This window comes from Nannobrachium achirus, assembly GCF_963921795.1.
Source record: "Nannobrachium achirus genome assembly, chromosome: 13".
In the NCBI taxonomy this organism is placed as follows: Eukaryota; Metazoa; Chordata; class Actinopteri; order Myctophiformes; family Myctophidae; genus Nannobrachium; species Nannobrachium achirus.
Genome location: NC_137833.1, coordinates 33,918,970 through 33,938,969, shown reverse-complemented (window position 1 = coordinate 33,938,969; position 20,000 = coordinate 33,918,970). Strand labels below are relative to the sequence as shown.

General features: G+C 41.8%; 2 protein-coding genes across 4 annotated transcripts in view; one reads left to right on the top strand and one right to left on the bottom strand.

Annotated features, from left to right (window-relative positions):
* Window positions 1-6,767, top strand: part of sdccag8 (SHH signaling and ciliogenesis regulator sdccag8) — an 86,799-nt gene extending 80,032 nt beyond the window's left edge. For both annotated transcript variants that reach the window (XM_080740518.1, XM_080740517.1), the window contains exons 15-16: window positions 6,067-6,193; window positions 6,492-6,767. In XM_080740518.1, the coding sequence (XP_080596644.1) occupies window positions 6,067-6,193; window positions 6,492-6,533 (169 nt within the window). In that variant the 3' untranslated portion in view covers window positions 6,534-6,767. The remainder of the gene's footprint in view (window positions 1-6,066; window positions 6,194-6,491) is intronic.
* A 9,412-nt stretch (window positions 6,768-16,179) lies between these two features.
* The window catches only part of akt3a (v-akt murine thymoma viral oncogene homolog 3a), a gene marked incomplete at its 3' end in the record, with an annotated part of 81,578 nt that continues 77,757 nt past the window's right edge, over window positions 16,180-20,000 (bottom strand). For both annotated transcript variants that reach the window (XM_080741041.1, XM_080741042.1), the window contains exons 12-13: window positions 18,951-19,053; window positions 16,180-16,265 (exon numbers count right to left, since the gene is read on the bottom strand). In XM_080741041.1, the coding sequence (XP_080597167.1) occupies window positions 16,180-16,265; window positions 18,951-19,053 (189 nt within the window). The remainder of the gene's footprint in view (window positions 16,266-18,950; window positions 19,054-20,000) is intronic.

Here is a 20,000-nt window from a genome sequence, read left to right as displayed (position 1 = left end):
ATTGCTATTTAAAGTACCAAAAGAAAAATATCTACATGATATTTAAAAGGAACAAAAAAAGTACAGTAGTTACATTGCAAAACAGGGGTTTTCCCCCCAAAATACCTGTTTTAATTAGTTTAATCCTCTGAAACAGGCAGAGGGCAGAGAGAGAGAGAGAGAGCAGTGCATCTTGGGTGACTCGCACTGACCAGGAAATTGAGGAACTATAGCCTCATTCTCAACATAAAATGTATTTTAATTGTAATTCTGCCCATTTAAAACATTATGTACCCAATCGAATATCTTAGTTACATCGATATCGTTCATGTGAACTAGTTTGTTGAAGCTTATTCATCCTCACAACCTAATCAGAATGGGGTAGTGTGTGTGTGTGTATGTATGTGCATCTGCAACTCCACGTTCAGCAGTTGTTCAATTGTCTAAAAAACATAATACAAAAATCAATAACGCATATTCCTTGCTGACCATCAACTTTTCCACCTTCATTGGCCTCATGGTGGCGCTATAACAGCCCAGTTTACGTTTTGGCCTGTAACTGTTGAACCGTAGGTCGGAAAATTAAAATTATTTTTTCCCTGGATTCCTTGGGTCAAGACGCATCTCCCGATATAGGCCACGCCCATTTGCGCCAGGATAGATTTTCCGCCATCTTGAATTTTCTCCAAAACACACTTTTTGCTCCTTTTCCTACATATTTTCGTCAAATGTCTTAAAAACCGGTAGACATGCTCTATGAAGCCATGCGATAAACATAGTCAAAGGATATTTCGATAGTCCATACCGTTCGTTCGTAACGCGCTTCCAAAGTTAGCGGGAAGGGCCCGTTTCGCAAACAATAGCCATAAATCACAAACAATAGGTCGAGTCAACACTGAATTTCAACCACAGGTCGGGGGTGGCATACTCAACGAATCCCCAAAAGCATAACCGTTTCGTGCCAGAACGCGTTTTTCACGGGGGCCGATCCTCTCACAACGAAACGCAGACGACTTGGCGGATGGTCTCACAGTCCAAACCGCTACACAAGGTCGCGCATGGCGGTGAAGGCCGCGCAGCGGCCTGAACTATAACTAGTTATCTAGTTATAGTTATCGAAATTGCTATGACTGCGCAGCACCGTACTGCGCCGCGGCCATGCCGCTCATCACCACACCACGGTGAAAGAATGAAAGGACTTTGTCCCACTGCATAACTCCGCCCCCGGTAGCAAAAGTGAATGATTTTTCTGGTTGACCAGTCAGGGACCAATCAGAAGGCTGACAAAGGGTGAATTGTATCCAATCAGGAGAGAGAACTCACACAGGATACAGGATAAACAATTGAATTGTCACGACACAAAGAAGTGAGCAGACAGAACAGAAACTGGAACACTATAAAGTAGGCCTGTCACGATTTACGAAAAAATCGATTTAAATCGATTTTATTGGGGGACGGTGAAAATCGATTTTTTTAAAAACGAATCGCGATTCGACCACCAGAGGTCGCCCTCGACTTAATCTCCATTCTGTCTTCAACGTCTCTGACGTCAGGCAGACACAGGCAGCGGCAGCTACAGTAGGAAGGCTCATCCACTCACAGCTGCCAGCGTGCCTCCATTGGGCTGCAGAGAAGAGCTCCGCGATTTCGATTGACAAAGAGAGCAGTTAGTTGAGTGCTGTGTCATTACTTTGCTGCTACAGAGCATAGCACTGATCAGTGCTAAGGGCTAACAACAACAATGCTACGTACAGATGCATGTCTCTGCCAATGGTTACAATGTGGAAACAACATTTCTAGTGAAAACAAGAATTGACACAGTCAATATATAAGCCGGTGGAATGGTAAACAAGAATTGACACATTCAATATATAAGCTGGTGGAATGGTGTGTTAGAAAGTCAGGGACTTTGAACAGTCTATCCACAATGAGACACTAGGTTTTGACTTTGATGAATTATTGATTTTGAAAAGAGGGTAAGAGTTGTTATTATGCCTTAGTTTGTGCCTGTCTTACAGTACAGTTGGCTTGATATGTACCACACAAAAATGCATTCTTTGATACAGTATTGAAAAAAGTGTAAGAGTGTTGTTTAAAAAAAGAACAGGATTTGACATTTAAGAATTGATAAGTTTACACTATCTGTCATTTGCTATTTGCTACTGTATAGAGGATAAGAGAACATCAAAAACATACAGGATTCCTTGTAAGAGAAGACAAGTCAACTGAAATGTTATTGTTGTTTTTTGTCATTTGATAGTTCTACTGTATTGAAAAGAGCATAAGAGAAAACAGTATTGTTAAAAGCAAAACAAATACTGGAATTGTAAGAATTGTGGATTTTTTGGGGTAATTTCTCTGGAAAATAAATTTGTTGAAAAAATCGTGACATCGTGAATCGTCAACCTTGAATCGTGATTCGAATCGAATCGTGGGTTTAGTAAATCGTGACAGGCCTACTATAAAGGTGAATCTGATAAATCCACAAAAAATAAGTTAATTTTTTAAAGACTTGGAGAGACACCTGTTATTGAACAAACACTATAGCAATGATTACTGTCTGACTATAGAACTTTCAACCTTTGTTTTAATCCCAAATACCTACAGTATAGTATCTATGTAAACATGAAAAAGACTTTAAAAGGTTGTGATTTTACCTACTTGTTTATTGTACTTGCAGTTGACGTTGCCAGTTTCTGGAGGCCACTCAGGCCAGCCATTGATTTTCCAATTAGTGTGAATGTCCACTGACTCTGCACGGAGCGTCTGGAAGAGAAAATATTCTTTGTAGCTGCTCTTCCAGCGGTTCATCTTCAGGAGAGCAGCTCTCCTGAGACTGAACTGAGAAATGAGATTAGGACAGCATTTTAAGTCAGATATTCTTCAACGCTATGTTTCAGACTGCAGACAAATCTGTTTCTCGGAGATACAAGGTTTCTGGCCGACAGTGTCGATGTGTGGCTGCTATCTGATGGTGCATGCTTTGCCACTTGTGTCTGTATGCCATGCCTTAGCACTCGGCGGGGACTCTGTTCACGCGTACATGTGTGTGTGTGTCTCTGTGACATGCCGGTGTCCTGCTGTGGTGGCGGCATAGGAGGGGGGAGAGTGGGAGGCCGCCTGCATGGCAGCAGGGAGGGAGAGGCATCTTCCTCCATACTGAGCAGCAGGGGCCTCCCTCACTTGCCCTGTTGGTCCAGTCCCACCATGGATGTACTGTAGAAGCTAGAAGAAGCAGAAGACTGGGCTAGGGGAGTGGAGTGGTTGGGGGTTCTCTATCACAGTGATTCTTATACATTTTCATGTCAAGGACCCCAAATGAATATCTAATAACTAGTCTTTACCCGTTCGTTACCTGTTATCAGACAGATGGAGGTTTGCGCCGATTTATAGTACTATATTATAGTGTTGTGTGAAACTTGACAATATTGGAAATTGGCCCTTTTATAGTCTGGTTGGCTGAAATGTCATGTCAGGCTCACCAATCCACCAATCCCCAAGATTTTCGGACATATGCCCGTTTATGCCCGTCTGATTTGCTAGGGTCATCTGTCTTGTGGCCCTTATCTACTGTATGGCTCGGTATTATGACGTCACCCTTTTCCCCTCCCTGATTGGCTACGTGCATAGACGGCCCCTCTCGCGGCCGTTATACTTGTATATGCCTCAATAACGTCACCCTTTGCCCCTCTTTGCCTCCTCTCTTTGCCCCGCTCTGCTGACCCACTTATGCGCCAGCAGAGCACGCCTTGTAATTTATATCAGGGCGCACTTGTGGTCACGTAAATCAACTTTCCTCCCCATTCCGGTTTGAAGATCGGTTTTATAATACATAAATACATTGAGTTTGTTGATAAGAAATGTTGAATCAAAGTACACTGACTAATAAAGTGGTTGGTGAGAGAGTATTAAATAAACTACATACGGTACACAGTCTAGACTCTACACACAATGCTCGGACGTAATTTAACAGATTTTGTAAAATAATTAACCATTTAGAACGGGTACACATTATGGTGTATCATTACTTTATGCTTTAACTATTGAAAAATAGCAGATATACAAGCTCACAGCGTGGCACCGAGTGCGAGCTTGTAGATCTGCTATTTTTGAAAAATCGTGAAAATTAGAATTTTGACCCGATTGTCTTTTGAATCCTTCTAAGATTTTTTTGAAAAACCTATGTTTCTATGTCAGCAATCTGGCTAGCCATCGTCAAAGAAAAGGTCCTTTTCACTTAACTGGAGCTCAGTTAGTCTGTTCTTGAGAGACTACTATGTCAGAGGTTCATGTGAAGGACCCCCAAAATGATATTTATTTGGCCACGGATCCCCATCTCAAAATATTTAGTTCCAGGGGCCACCCAGAAGCAAGATTTGAGTTACAAATGTTCGCTTTGAAAATACATGTATTCAAAGATTTGCACACATTTTCACGACTTTTTCAAAAATAGCAGATCTACAAGCTCGCAGCGCGGCACTCAGTGCCGCCCTGTGAGCTTGTATATCTGCTATTTTTCACTGGTTAAATCATTCAATAATTCTATTCCTAAATGGGTTAAAAACTATGTCGGAGCCATTCAGAACATTCTGACCCAACCCTACTGAAAAGAGCAGGAGACATGCTCTCCCCTCAGACAGACGGCCCTGCCGCTGCCAACAGAGCCAGCAGGGGCATCTGTCTGCATCCCCCCCGCCCTAGGCTATGCATCTCTCTCATCTCTCTCTTCCCCTCATCCTGCCCCTAGCCTCTTCTACAACAAACCAACCCCTCTGCTGCCACTCTTCCTTTTCCCATACGCTCCCATCCTCTTTCCTTCCTTGTCATCGGTGAAACCTGTTGAAACAGATGCCAGATCATCATGGTGGATGAACACCTTAGTCGTTATAGTACAGTGAGGGTCTTGATTGGAAGCGACTGTACGCGCCTGCAGGTGGGGTGCAATGGTTAATCGCTGCAGTCTAAAAGAGGGCTCAGGTTGTATTGAGGATTATTTAAAAAAATCTGTTAGAAATCGATGTTGATTATAATTTTTTTAATTATATCAAGAAAACAACACTCAATTATTTGATTAATCAAACAAGTAATTAATAGAATAATCTAAAAGAATGGATAGTTGAAACCCTACCTGTGTGTGTGTGTGTGTGTGTGTGTGCGTGTGCGTGTGCGTGCATGTGTGTGTGTGAGAGAGAGAGAGAGAGGCGATGATATACAGGGATGCCTGGGTGGGTATGCTAATGTGCATTCCAGCGCTGAGAGTTTGCCCCGTCGTATGAGTAGGACATGAATAGCACTGCAATGGAGGAGGAGGAGGAGTGAATGGATGGATGGATGAATGAATGGATGAAATAATGGGCTGCTGGTGGGAAATATCCAACAGACATGTCACCTCTTCAACCCTTAGACACACACACACACACACACACACACACACGCGCACACACACACACACACACACACACACACACACACACACACACACGCACATTATTCATAACACCCCCCGCCCCTCTCAGAAAAACCAAAAATAAAGAGCCCAGCTGTAGACATCCCCACCCCTTCCCCAGCACACATACAAATACATACAGCAGCCCTCAGTCCCAGTGTGCAATGAAAGGGTCCATTGTCTCCGGGGCCCCCAGCAGCAAACACAGAGAGACTGCCAGGCTGCGTTGGAGGGGCCACGCTAATTGGGACGGCCCGATAATGAGTTTCATAACTGCACATGTATGCACACAACTCTGTCCCCATCCGCGTGAAACAGATGTTTGAGTCGCTTATCAAGTTAAGACAGTGGTTCTCAACCTGTGTGTCGGGACCCCCAGGGGGGGTCCCCAAATTATTTTGTGTGGTCCCCAGGTGATTAGCTTAATGTGAAACGTTGTTTTCTCTCTCAACAGTAAACAAACCAACATAAAGTTTAAGTTTATAGAGGGTATCTGCACATTTCTAAAGTGACAATATAAGGACTTTTTAATTCCTCTAAAGAATAGGGGCACCAGGGTTCAAGTGGTTATGGTGGCTTAAAAATAAAAACAAACATACACATCCAATTGTGTGCTGAAACTTTTGTGCTTTTTGTTGCAGGCTTCAGCAGTTGGACCGCCATTGTCAGACCAGTGCCCAGCAGGTGTGTGAGTTGTTGGCCAAACAGAACCAGCTGATGCAGGACAGAAACACACTCACTGAGGAGATGCAAAACCTTCGCATAGAGGTACACATGGATTCACTCTTATACTGTAGACTTTTCTTTATTTGTCAATAGATTTGTCCTAGTATCATATTTCTGTCTGAAACGTATTGTCACCTAGACATATGTGATCAGCGATTGGATATTCCTTCTTCATAATGAGTTAATAAGAGTTCTTCATAATAGCGGGAGAGAGACGTTTATTTACAGTTGTGTGTGTGTGTGTGTGTGTGTGTGTGTGTGTGTGTGTGTGTGTGTGTGTGTGTGCGCGTGCGCGCGTGCGTGCGCGCGCGCGCTTGTTTGTTCTTTTATCTTTTACTAGCTCCCTGTAGGCACAAGACAAGCTGACGTCCGGTCTACATGAGGCCATCATGTGAAGTGTGACATCTGAAATAGCTTTTAAAAATCAAAACTCCATTTTATGTATTTTCTATCATCACAATTGAGGGTAATGTCATCTTGCGTTGCCAGCAAATTTTTTACATTATTATTTAACATTTAAAAATGTGATGTACCTATGAATCTGGATGATTATGTTTTGTAACATTTCAGTTTCACTTTGTTTATTAAACGTTTTTAATAAATAAAAAAGTTTTTACTTATTTTGAGATAAAACTTCCGTGTTTGTGCTATGAATGGTGTTACATTAATTGTTACAGCACTGGCATGTATAATGTAAAGATGAACTATTGTGTTTAACATTACGTTTACATTTTATGTTTTATTTTAATAAAAAGTACTACTTTGATTTTTCTATTAGCAAGAGGACCCAGTGACATATATTCTACTTTAAATAGCTACAACTACTTGACATTTTTTGTACACATATTTTATTACCAGTAAGACGCCTAAGGGAAAAAACGAGGTGGCGTAAGACGGAATTCGCACAGGACGGAATTCATTTGCAAGTGTGATTCGAGTTGCGATTGGTTGTTTAAGTTGGACAAAACGTGGGCTAAATATTTTTCCAAATATGGATATGACTACTACAAAATCTCTCACTACAGGTTTGTTTTTGTGCTTTTGAGTACTTGTTTTGTACTACAGTAGAAGAACATTGGAGGACTGAGATTTGAACATGGAACTTCTGCACTAAGAGTCTGATCCTCAGACTATCTCTCAATGCAGGTGTTTTCAAGAGCTTTTGAGTATCCCTTTAAATTTGTATTTTAACCTTTAAATTGTCAATGTACAGAGGACTGAGATTTGAACACAGAACCTCTGCACTAAGAGTCTATTGTTTAGACCAATACACCATCTCTCACTGCAGGTTTGTAGTAGTGCTTTTGAGTACTTTTTTTGTATTTTAACCTTGAAAAAGACAAAGTACTACTTAACCAGAAGAACATTCGCAGACTGATATTTGAACATGGAACATCTATCAGTCTCACTGCATCTCTCAATGCAGTGATATCAGATATCAGAGTATGAGGAACGTGTCGTGCACTCATAGACATCAAAGGGGGATTGAGCTCCTGCCCTTTTATCCATCTGTAAAAAGTGCCCTCTCCAGATCATGAATGCAGTTTTTACTATAAGTGAAAGAAATACATACTGTATGCCACCTTTCCGTCACCGTGCCATACCTGAAGGCAGCTTTCAAGAAGCCTTGTCCAAACTCTCCTGAACTTGAATGCAGCATCTTATGTTGAAAGAATTGCCCTCCCATTGTAGAAATCTCCGGCATTGACTTGATTATGCTTAGTTCGGGGTGCAATGACCGAAAATAGCCGTCTTCCAAGCTCACAACGCGTCGCAGCGCGACGCGATGTGAGCTTGGAGGTCCGCTAATTTCGGTATTTTCACCAAAAGGCCCTTTAAGAAATTTCAGTCCCTGCCTCTCTAACATTCTCTGCACGTCCCTGACCAGTATACTGACCAATATACTGACACCAGGATGAAAAAACAGGATACTAACACCAGTATACTATCAAGGATACTGACACCAGGATAGAAAAACAGGATACTAACACCAGTATACTATCAAGGATACTGACACCAGGATAGAAAAACAGGATACTAACACCAGTATACTCATACTGACAAGGATACTGACACCAGGAGCTAAAGAGCCAGAGAGACAAGGAGACACTTGGCCTGGTACTGAACAAACTCTATCTACAGCAATGATAACTGTCAGAAACAGAATATAGAGCTATTTAACATTAAGAAAACTAGGAAATCCCTTACGAGAATCCGAGTGACTGTATTTTTACCTATAAGTGTTCTGTAAGTGAAGACAGTGTGCGGGACCCCCCTCTTCTATTTTTCAGGTAAAGCATTTTTTAACATTAAGAAAGGTGCTATACTGTATAAATAAAGATAATTACAAATGCTGCAGTACATTCTTGCATACTGTAAGATAAATAAGACATCTCACACAGCAGTAGCAGACTGACATAGTGCTTTATTGAAGCTGTCTGTAAGAAGGAAAATAATGTGCATCCCTATAATATACATTTATGTGTAAAAATACTAAGGATGTACAGTGTATAAAAACAGCTTCTCGTAGATGGTCGTTTTCACATCATTGTGGTGGGTCTCCACTGGCCAGGAAAATGAACCTTGTCGATGTACCAAGCACTTATTTATGGCATGAGGGACAGAAGTTCCCTTAAGCTGTTTGAAAGCCTTTGATGTGAATCTTTCTGGATCAAATAGTTTCCCAATGTTTGGTGTCAAAATCATCTGTGGTCTATAATGGACTTGACAGAGAGCAAAGTGCGTTTCAGTGTTAAATTGCTTTGGGAAACATTTCAGCAGTAGCCCACCCTTTTAAAATCTGGCAACTGTCAAGATATGTCACAAGAAAGCTGAGATGGACATGAACATAAAATGTTTACACTTGATGAGGGTTTTTTTTTCCACCATATTTTTGTTTGCAAGTTATAAATAAATGTATTTCATGCTTGTTTGTGTTAATATTCATGATTGATAATACTAGAGCGAGAAGGGGACGGGGGTCTGAAACTCAAATACTTGAGCTGTGTATTACTGTACTTATGTGAGCATCAAATGCAAGGCAGAACATGGTCCATCTTGAGCCGATGTCATTGGTTTGATAATGCTGCCGGAGACAAGAGTTACAGCAGCAGAAAGTCTTTGCTAGGATTCTGTATATCATCACTGTCGGGCAGAAACCTATTGGATCTCCATATTGCATTTTTTATGTTTTTGTAAATTGATTCCATACTTTATTACTTTGTTGTATTAGTGTCAAAAGTAGCAAAAATAGCCAAACTACAAGCTCACAACGAGTTGTGTAGATGTGCGATTTTTTTTTTGCTTTTTTGCTGAAAAATTAAAGTTAAGTCTGTCTGTGGGTTTTATAAAAGATCCATTGAAACACAGGTTCTTTTGTAAAAGAAAAGTTTTGGACATACTGTACGTTCGTACATGTTTTCATCTGACAACAATGATGTTGTGTAGTAGAAGTACAGAACAGTCAGCACAATGATACTAACAATGGGCCTGATTCACCAACTTACTTACGAACGTTCTTAAGAATAAATGTATTCTTAGACCCTCTCAAGAAGTTTTTTAAGCAGATTTGGCATACACCAATGTTTTCTTAGCTGTGATTTGTTCTTATGTTAAGAAAAAATCTACGCACACTGGAAAGCACTCTTAGGGTGGCCTTTTAGGACATCATTCACGCAGACATTGATGAAGATCAGTGTGGCCCCACCTTTTCTGCTTAAGCACTTAAACCCTATGTGCTGTACATTGCTGTACGTGTACGGTGAAGAGCAAAAATAGCCAATCTACAAGCTCACAACACATTACAACGCGTTGTGACCTTATACTCTAAATGTATTTATGTTTCGTGCTATTTTTGAACATTTCGAAATTCTTTGAAAATGTTTCAAAACCTTCTCTGATAACGGCAAGCCTAAAATATGGGCGCAAGGTTTAAAGTGGATTGGAGTCAAAGAATTTCCTCTGTACCTCTCTAGAATCAGCCATGGCAGAACAGCAAGTTTGCCGTGCAATGACAGCACAGTGGATTCTGTCCAACAAAGTATTTTGTATTGAGCAAATGGTGAAAACGTCCGCTATGCTCCACTCTCCCACTTGATAGATACTCCAATAACACCAACTAGGACAAATCAGACATGTGGGACACATTGGCAAAAGTCTTCCCAACTCCAGACAGCAGTTTGTGTTGAGCTACATAAAAGTTCCATGTTACGGAGGGAGAAAAAAATATATCTAAAATCTCAATCAAATTCCAATGAATCGTAAAGTGATAGTTGTGAAAGTGCTGTGGCCATGGCTACAAAGCATTTTTTTAATGAACTTCCTTGCGATTGAACTTCCTAATAACTACAGCTACTAGCCTACTCCTCAGTTTGCAGACCTGGGTCAAATCATAGCTGAAATCCTTCCAAATACTTGGAGTGTTTGCCAGAGCCTGTCGGGAGTGCCAGCTGGGTAGGATTTGTACTCATTTTTGAACTATTCGGCAGCTTCGCTTGTGCCACACAGGCTCAATCAATCACGGAGTAGAAGTATTTTTCATAAGAGTGCTAATTTGACTCGGGGCTGTTGATGCAGGCAGAGGAGAGGCACCGCGTGCCGGCCAGCGCCATTCTTTTCAACTCTGTCACAAAGTGGCTCTGCGTGTGTTCGCTTAGAGGACTTTAATGGATGTGCAAGAGCAAAGCATACGGAATTAAGAGTAGCTGAAACACAGCTACATGTGAACATTAGCCATGTCTAAAAGGAAAAGAGGGAGAGAGGAGCTTGGAGGAGGAAGAGAAGGGACATTCAGAGCAAAATATTTTAAGACCTCAACTGCAGTATGAAACACAACTACAACCCCTGACTGACTAAAATCCAGAACTGAACAAAATGACAATTAAATAAATAAAATAAAAAAGTAAATTCAAGTTATGCATCAATGATAATAAAAACATTCAAATAAATAGATTGGAGTACAATTTTCTATGTCTAAACAAGAGACACATATCCCACTAGTCATTGGGCTCTCCCAGATAGTTTCATCAATGGTGATACTGTACTGTTTATCCAAAAAAACAAACTACAGTAACATAAATGTTTGCTTGAAGCAGACCTTAGTCAAGGAGGATTCCAAATCATTCTCAAAAGAATTATACATCTTACAAAAAGAAAATCATAGATCAAGACGATGTCCAGAATGTTAAAACATTTAGCTGGGAAAAACAAATAAAATGCAAATAAAGTTAAGTAGACAGCTGAGTTGGAAGTCCAACTTGACTGAGGTCTGACTGGAAGACACGATGATCTCAACAACAAACAAACAAACAGAGACCAGACCAGAGGAAAGAGACAGAGAGTACTGTATGTTAAGCAATAAGCATGGACACATACAGTACAGTACCAAGGATAGTATTGTGGTCAAGACGCTCAACCCTGCTAGCCTGAAATTGTCAGCTCCATTACTCATAATGTGCATCTCTCATCAGCCTGCATGAAGGACTGCAGTAGGACAGAATGCTCTCATTCATAACTAACTAGTCTAAAAGCCCCGCTAGCGACCCATAGAGGATGTGCTACAATCCACCCAAAGGAACCAAAGTGGTAGCCTGGAACCAGACCAATCCGCCTGGGCAAAAAAACGTGCCCTTGGCGAATGGTCTGGTCCATCGTGTCCAGAGCCATTTTTTTAACCCACCCCTTGGAAATGAGTCCAGACTAATATCCAACACGCAGTGAGGAATTAGTATGAGCAACGCCAGGCTACCAAAGTGGTTTGTAGTGGTACACCTGGAAAAATGAATGGTCACAGAAGCTTCATAACATGCTGCTTACTGTGATTGGCTGGAAAGATGTTACCAGAGATGCAGGAGACCATAATCACTTCCTTGTTTACATTTACTTGCAACACGCTGTCAGCGAGTCGCAGACTGTTATGTTCAAAACTCAATGTTGTGAGACAAGTTAAGTTGTGAGACACGTCGTGCAGCAAGCCGTTCGAAACTTGTTCAAAGCATAAATTGGCCTTTAGAGACCCATGTTCTCACAAGTGGGAAAGCTTTTAAGTGAAATAAAATAAAGTATCATAATTAAAAGTCTACAAAGTGCCTTTAAAACTGAAAACAAGGCCTTAGAGTTGAGGTAGAGGAAAAGCCACGGGACCACCAAAATCAGCATGGCTCATCCTGCTACCTATCTGTTACATAATGAGATATCTTGTGTTTGTTTTGACATTTTGGCCGGAGAACAGCGCTAGACGGAAATGATGGTGTAGATTCACAACACAAGCCAGTCTCTAAACGCCTCATCATCCTTGTTCCTTTGGCTGTCTTAATAATATCTCAGGGCTTAATGTTTTATGTAAAACCCTTGCCTTGTTAAAAAAAAAAGTCTATAGGGCGGTTTCAAAGCCGTGAACTCCAGTAACTCCAGTACTTTGGATTTTGATATCACCAGCCGTATCGGTACGCGGAGATCTTCGACCGACTAGAACAGGATAGATGGACAGACAGGCCGATATTGCCATCCTTAGTCCCACCGCTAGTGGGGCTAAAACAGAGTGGTTGTAACCTCAAACCACAATGAGACATGTCAACTACTGTTATCTGTTACAGCCTTAACACTTAACACTCCCATATGCCATTTTATCAACTCCCTTGCGGCTCTCTTTCAACTTTCTCTACCACCGAAATATTTCATAACCCACATGCATAACATCCAGGTTTCCTATTTTCTACACCCATTCCTAGAGATACAGTACAGTTGACCCAGCAACTTCCATCCTTCATGCAGTACAGTACCTATAATCTTTGTCAGAACACCAACTCTTTCTCTCTGAATTCCACCTGCTCTTCAGTCTGAACTCTGTCACAGCATTCTGAAACAAGTACCTGTGATAAGTCACAATGTACAGTTCAAGAGAATGAAGCTCCGCACAATCCTAAGTGTTTAGTTTACTTTAAAACACAGAAAGGATTGCATGGTACATCGATTCGGCAACAGTTGGCCGAATCGATTTTCCAGCACCAGCAACAAACTAGTTGTGCGCAACCCACTGTTTTGAACAAGTCACAATGTACAGTCAAATACAGTAGCCTACATGTGTTTCGAGCAAACACACTGGGAATACTGTTGATCATACTTAAACTGAAATAATCTGTTTTGTAAAAGAAGCGCGCGCGCACGCACACACACACACACACACACACACACACACACACACACACACACACACACACACACAGACACACACACACACACACACACACACACACACACACACACACACACACACTACATTTCCTACACAGAGTCCCTAATTGTTAGTCAATCGTCGTGTTTGAAGGCTACAGTAGCAGCGGTCTTGACCCCAAAACCATCCTCAGCCGTCCATGTCATGTTCTGTCTCCTCATCTCTGTCACATTTTGGTCAGAGAACAACATAAAAACATACAACATTAAAACAAACAACAGAGCAGGAAGGCTAATCTGCTTTCCCTCCAACATTCTTCGGCCATTTCTTTCTTTGTTTTTTTTTAGGTGCCCTTTTCAGCCGGTCTAAAACCGGTATCAATAATATACTTTTAATAGAATAATGGAATACAAAAAGTTAAATATAAAATCAATAACTAGAACAATAAATAGAACATATATTAGAGCCATTGCTGTGACAGGTGTAAACCCATAAATATTCATGTATATTACCACGCAATCTCTTAATCTCTCTTATAAAACTTTTTTTCAGAAGCAACTGGCAGGAAACAGAAAATCAGCTGAGACTGACCACTGTTATGCCTGCATTTCAATCATCACTATATTCTCTATGATCACATTATAAATATGTCACATCATATCATTGCTGTCGGGGCAAAAACCTTCTATCTCCTTTTTCTTTTGCATCTCCGTTTTTCTTTCATAAATGAGTGCCTATATTATACTTTGTCATATCAAAGTGTAGGGCAACATTATTATTGATATATATTAAATATATTTTAATATTAGAATTAGCAAATATTAAGAAATGTTCACCTATAATGACATGCCCAAAATAGCGACGCCAGACTGAAAGTGGTTAAGTCTGTCTGTGAGTTGATATGAGCTGCATTAACAAGAGCTTTTGACTAACTACATTGAATTCATTGGAACACAGGTTCTATTTTCCATTTCCGAAAAACAAACATTTTTTGGACATACAAGGCTTCCGCCCGACAGCGACGATATCATTCTTGGATCTTTCACCAGGTCAGACACACTCCAATAACCTGCTCGCCAGATTGGATTTCCCTTTCGTTGTGGCTAAATCCGGTGAAACTCTTCCTGCATTAGTTTCACTTTGTCCAAGAAGTCCAGGCATGTGGTGGTTCCAGAGTCATGACAATGACAGTGTAAAGCTTTCCAAGATGTACGCAAAGTACCGATTATTATTATTATTATTATTCACTTTTTGGGACAATAGCAATTTTAAGCTGAGAGGAACTTCTGTTAGGGGGGAATTCAAAAGCCTTTAGAGATCTTTCAAACAGACATCTGAACTCCATCTCCGTTTGAATGGCCGGCGAGTTGCCACTCTGCACTGCATTGTGGGTGATGTAGTAAAGCGTGCGCTCTGGCCTACTGAACTGCTGTGCTTTGAGGTGCTCTCTTAAACCCCCACAGTGAAAGTACAGTACGCACAAACACATGACATTATTGTCTGTAAGTAGAGAACTGATGTATTGGTAATACGTTCTAGTACCGTAACGTCAGTAACAGCAATTAGAGGTGGTCGATGTTATTGTCCTTAGCTAGAGAGTCGAGGTATCTTCTGTGGATGTCTGTATTGTGTCCTGCAGAATAAAGCTAGTAGAGTAGCACCTGGTATTAATAGCAGTAGTAGTAGCAGTAATCAGAGTAATAGAGTAGTAGTAATAGCAGCAACGGTAATGAATTGCACTGTGCAAACCTGAGTCAATTCCTGCTCGAGCCTGCATGGAGTGCACGTCGGGGCTGATGGTTATGGACGCTGTGGGCCGTTTGAGCAAGCCAGACAGCTTCCAGCCACCCCAGGTTAGTGTCAGACTGTGAGGAGGCTAGGGATGGGACGATACGCGATGTTATCGTGATAAAAAAACACTCACGATAATCGTATTGTGGAGATTTAATTTATCGGGATATCGTCCTCCGTCATGCACTGGGATGAATTCACCTTTTATTTGCCGAACTGCATATCCGGTACCACTTAAACCCTCTAGAATTGGTAAAAGGTACTTATAATATACGTACTTGATACAGTCTTTTTTTCACCCCATCAAATGTCTTTGCCAAAAAATAGCCGATCTAGAAGCTCACAACGCTATTTTTTGGCAAAATAATGTTCCGCACCAGGATAATGGATTTTGATTATCGTGATAATATCGTAAATGCGATTTCTTTTCTCACAATAATCGTGATATGACATTTTCATATCTTCCCATCCCTAGTGGAGGCTGAACTACAGTAGTACAGTTCTAGATCTGTTTGTGTCTGGAGGTCAGATTATGTTTGTTTTGTCTATTAGAGCCTGAGAGATAACTAATAATGGCAGTTAGAATCGACTTCAAATACATATTTTCTGTAATTTACCGTAGAAGCCACGTACCATAATTGACATAGAAGCATCAGCCATTGACCATTTTGATAATGGCGTATCTGCTTTGTATTTGCCAAGGCGGTAGGGATAAGAAGACGGCGTCACGTCAAAGCACAGCAGGTCACCGCTACTAATGAAACTGCCCTCACTAAAAAGGGGGCTTCTTCCGTCACAGCTCATCACAGTTTGGATGACTTATGATTGCAATGCAGACTTACAGGGCTAGAATGGCCTGGGAGTTTTGCACCAAAAAAAACAGCGTTTCTCACAAAATCTGAGAGGCTAGAATGAGAGCGTGGGAGAGTGAAGAGGAGAGCGGGGAGAAGAGGAGAGGAAGGTCTCCCTCGGGGCCGGGTAGGTCCAAAGCTGCAGGTACTCATTGTCGTCCCACAATGATGACCTCAGAGTCCACATGAGTTGACGACGTCACCGTGGCGGTGGTTCATTCCCGCCCGCTGGCCGAGTAGGAGAACTGCGGAAAGTGAGGTCTTCTCTCGTTGTCCAGGCATTCCATCCCGTCTTCATCAACTAGGGAGTGGAGAGGAGGAGAGGAAGCACACTTCATCAGCTCCTATAACCCAATAAGACCTGAGGCCGATGCTACAAAAACTGCCTTCTAAAACAGTAGTTCTCAAACCTTTTTTTTTTTATTCAAAATTATTCAACATTTTTCAAACACTTTCACAAATCTTGAAAAAGAAAACACCAGATGCACCAGCTCACAACGCGGCACAAATTGATCTGCTATTTTGGATTTAATAATTAATATTTTTAATAACCTAAGAGCTTCGGTTATATTGTGTATTATACAACGGCACTGAAAAACAACAGACCATCTAGGGCAAATACCATTCTGATCGGCAGCGATGTGTCACAAGGGGGTACAATAATTTTCTATAACACTATTAATGAGAACAGATGGAACAGATAATATATATATATATACACACACACACACACACACACACACACACACACACACACACACACACACACACTTCTAATTCAGTGAAGCAGTCAGTTAGCAACGACTAGTTATAAACATATGTACCTACAACGAATGAACCACAGAAGACTTTTCCCACGCCAGAAGTTCCTAATAACCGCACTTCGGGAGGGGGGGCAACGTAACTGACTTTCCTCAGAAGACGACAGGCCGACCTCTCGTACAGTATCTAACTAAGGTGAGACCCCAGGAACCAAATGAAAGCTTTCATCGACGCCCCGAGAATCTCACGCTCAGTGCAGCTCATGCATTTATTCAGTGAGGAACATGGTGAGGTCTCATGTCTTCATTTCAACGGCCTGCTGGGAGGCGCATGTGGCCGGGGGACTACAGAGGTGCTTCAATAAACCAACAGCAGCACCGTGCGTGTTAGTTCCCCCCTGTGGCCACGTCAAGAGGCAATATCTCACTTTCAGACAAAGGCAAGAACAACAACAGCCACACACGTACACATAAATAGATTACACCCCCACCAAAAATGAACAGTACGTTTCATACATATTTGGGAGGTTTCACACTCTGCAGTTACAGAACCATCACTGCTGCCACCCACGCCACCCTCACCACCTGTCTGCCTGACATTAAAACATGGATGCAAGCAAACTTTCAAAAACTCAACTGCATTAATAAGTCGGTGTTGTTGGCGCCCTCCCCCCTCCACCAAAGTACGAAACCTTGTTGTCATTCTCGACCCAACCCTCTCCTTCATGCCCCATGTCAACTAGATTATTGGTTCTCAACCTGTGGGTCGGGACCCCCGGATGGGTACCCAAATTATTTTGGGGGGTCCCCAGATGATTAACTTAATGTGCAACATTGTTTTCTCACTCAACAGTAATCAAATCAACATAAAGTTTAAGTGTAAAGAGGGTAATTTAAGGACTTTTTAATACCTCTAAAATGACAAATTAAACATTGGTCAAATTGTCAAATATTGGAGGCAGAAATTGTGAAAAAAGGTTGAGAACCACTAAACTAGATTACCAAAAGTGCCTTCTTTCACATTCAGAAACATTGCTCGCACTCATTCATGCGGTGACCACACCCGTGACCACACCAAACTAGTTTCAAACAGGGTGTCTGTAAAAGTGTCCCAGACAGTGTACATCCACTACCGTTTTACACGACAAAAACACTTAAAATACTTGTTTTCAGTGCTTACAGTACATAGATGACTTTTATCGTGTTCTGTTGAATAGTGTAGTGTGCTAACATAATTGATCGGGGTTTGAATTGATTCGGGGTTTCAAAGTCTGGCCACCCTACTCATTCAGCACTCATTCATTTTTTTTGTTTACTGCAACAGCCTCCTTTGTGGCACCATCACCAAAGTCCTCAATAATCTACAGCAAGGGTGCCCACACTTTTTTTGATTTGAGAACTACTTTTAAAATGACCAGCTCAACAAGATCTACTGTACCAACCAAAAAGTACCATCCCATTGCCTAAAATACTTAGTCTAATGCAGAGACCTAAGATTCAGAAACCAGCAGATCCTTCGGCAGACTACTCCAAAGGCTAGGACCATAATAGCTAGAGATGGGGTCTTCAATGTTTTCAGGCCAAGGACCCCTTAGTTGAGAGAGAGATGAATCAGGGACCCCCACAACCTTTTCATAGATTCCATATAGTGTCATTGTTTGACAGCACAATCATCAGTGTATTTTGGATTCATCTAAATTTGTGTTTTCAGATATTTAACCACTTGAGCTGTCATTATTGACCTTTTACAGTCTGCTCTTTTTCCCCCTCTACACCAAACCTCTTTGCAGAAAATAGCCGATTGGCTATAGTTCTCAGAATATAGACACTATGGTTCAAGTTGTTAATTACTGTATAAAAAGGATTGGAAGATTTGGAGTCACTCTGAGGACCCCCTAGGGGTCCCGGACCCCCTGTTGAAGACTCCTGAGCTAGAGGCTTCTCCGGCCCACACTGTTTTAAGTGTAAGTAGCTAATGTGTAGGTCTACTACGCAGACCCCGCCAATCACAATATCAAAACAGGCTATTTACCTTCAAGTGTGAACTGCTGGAACAGACATTCTCCTGTTGCATGCTACATATTGTGAAAGGCCTACACTGGACCTGATTCCCCGGACATTTTCCAGTGTTCATAGGAGAGAAGGGCAAGAGAGACACACAGACTACACATACTATGACAGAGTGACATGGTGAGATGGAGAAACAGACAGGGAGTGACACTCACATTTCTCTGGTGGGGTTATGGTGATGGTCTGTGCGGTGAACTCTTCGTCAAAGTATCTGGTGTCCGTCTCTGAAGCCACCTGAGGCTTGAAGGGAGGAAGCAGCTGAGAGGAGAGGAGAGGAGAGCATTTTCAGAGACATGTGTCTGTCTTGTCTTGTCTTGTCTTGTCTTGTCTTGCATTTGAACCTGTGCTTTAAAATTCACTAGTAAAAACATAACAACATAATAATTTTTTTTCTTTTTAAGATTTGTTTTTGGGCTTTTTGCCTTTTTTGGATAGGACAGTAGACTGACAGGAAATGGGGGAGAGACAGGGAGTGACACACGGCAAAGGTCACCCGGATCGGGAATCGAACCGGCGACACCGACAGGCATTGATGCCGAAATGGCAATGCCTATATGGTATGCGCCTGGTCCACTAGGCCACCAGGCGCCCGACAACATAATACCAGTAAGACTCCCTAATCGGGAGATAAGCGACCGTTGGTCGCTTATCTCCATAAATAGGCCAAAAAGTAGTTTGTGCAAAATCGTCCTGATGGTGGCGCTAGATGGGACAGATGCGTTGTGATTACATGACTGTAGAGATACTGTGTACTGGTGTGCATGATTTTAGGGCAAAATCTGTAGGAGCAGGGTGACTGTAGAGATACTGTGTAGTGGTTTGTGTGATTTTAGGGCAAATTCTGTAGGAGCAGTGTCCAAAGTGTGTTGTCTTCATTGAGTTTGGGAGAAATGCCAATACTAGCATGCAAGATGCAAGCTCTCCTGCTAAAAGTAGACACACCCACAGGCAGATCTTGATAGTGGACCCAGGTCTGTTTATTTAAGCATGGAGGCTCATCCTTCCTGGACTCCCTGGTGTGAAGGGGTGTGTGTGTGTGTGTGTGTGTGTGTGTGTGTGTGTGTGTGTGTGTGTGTGTGTGTGTGTGTGTGTGTGTGTGTGTGTGTGTGTGTGTGTGTGTGTGTGTGTGTGTGTGTGTGTGTGTGTGTGTGTGTGTGTGTGTGAGAGAGAGAGGACAGTGGCAACATTCCTTGCCACTTGGCAGG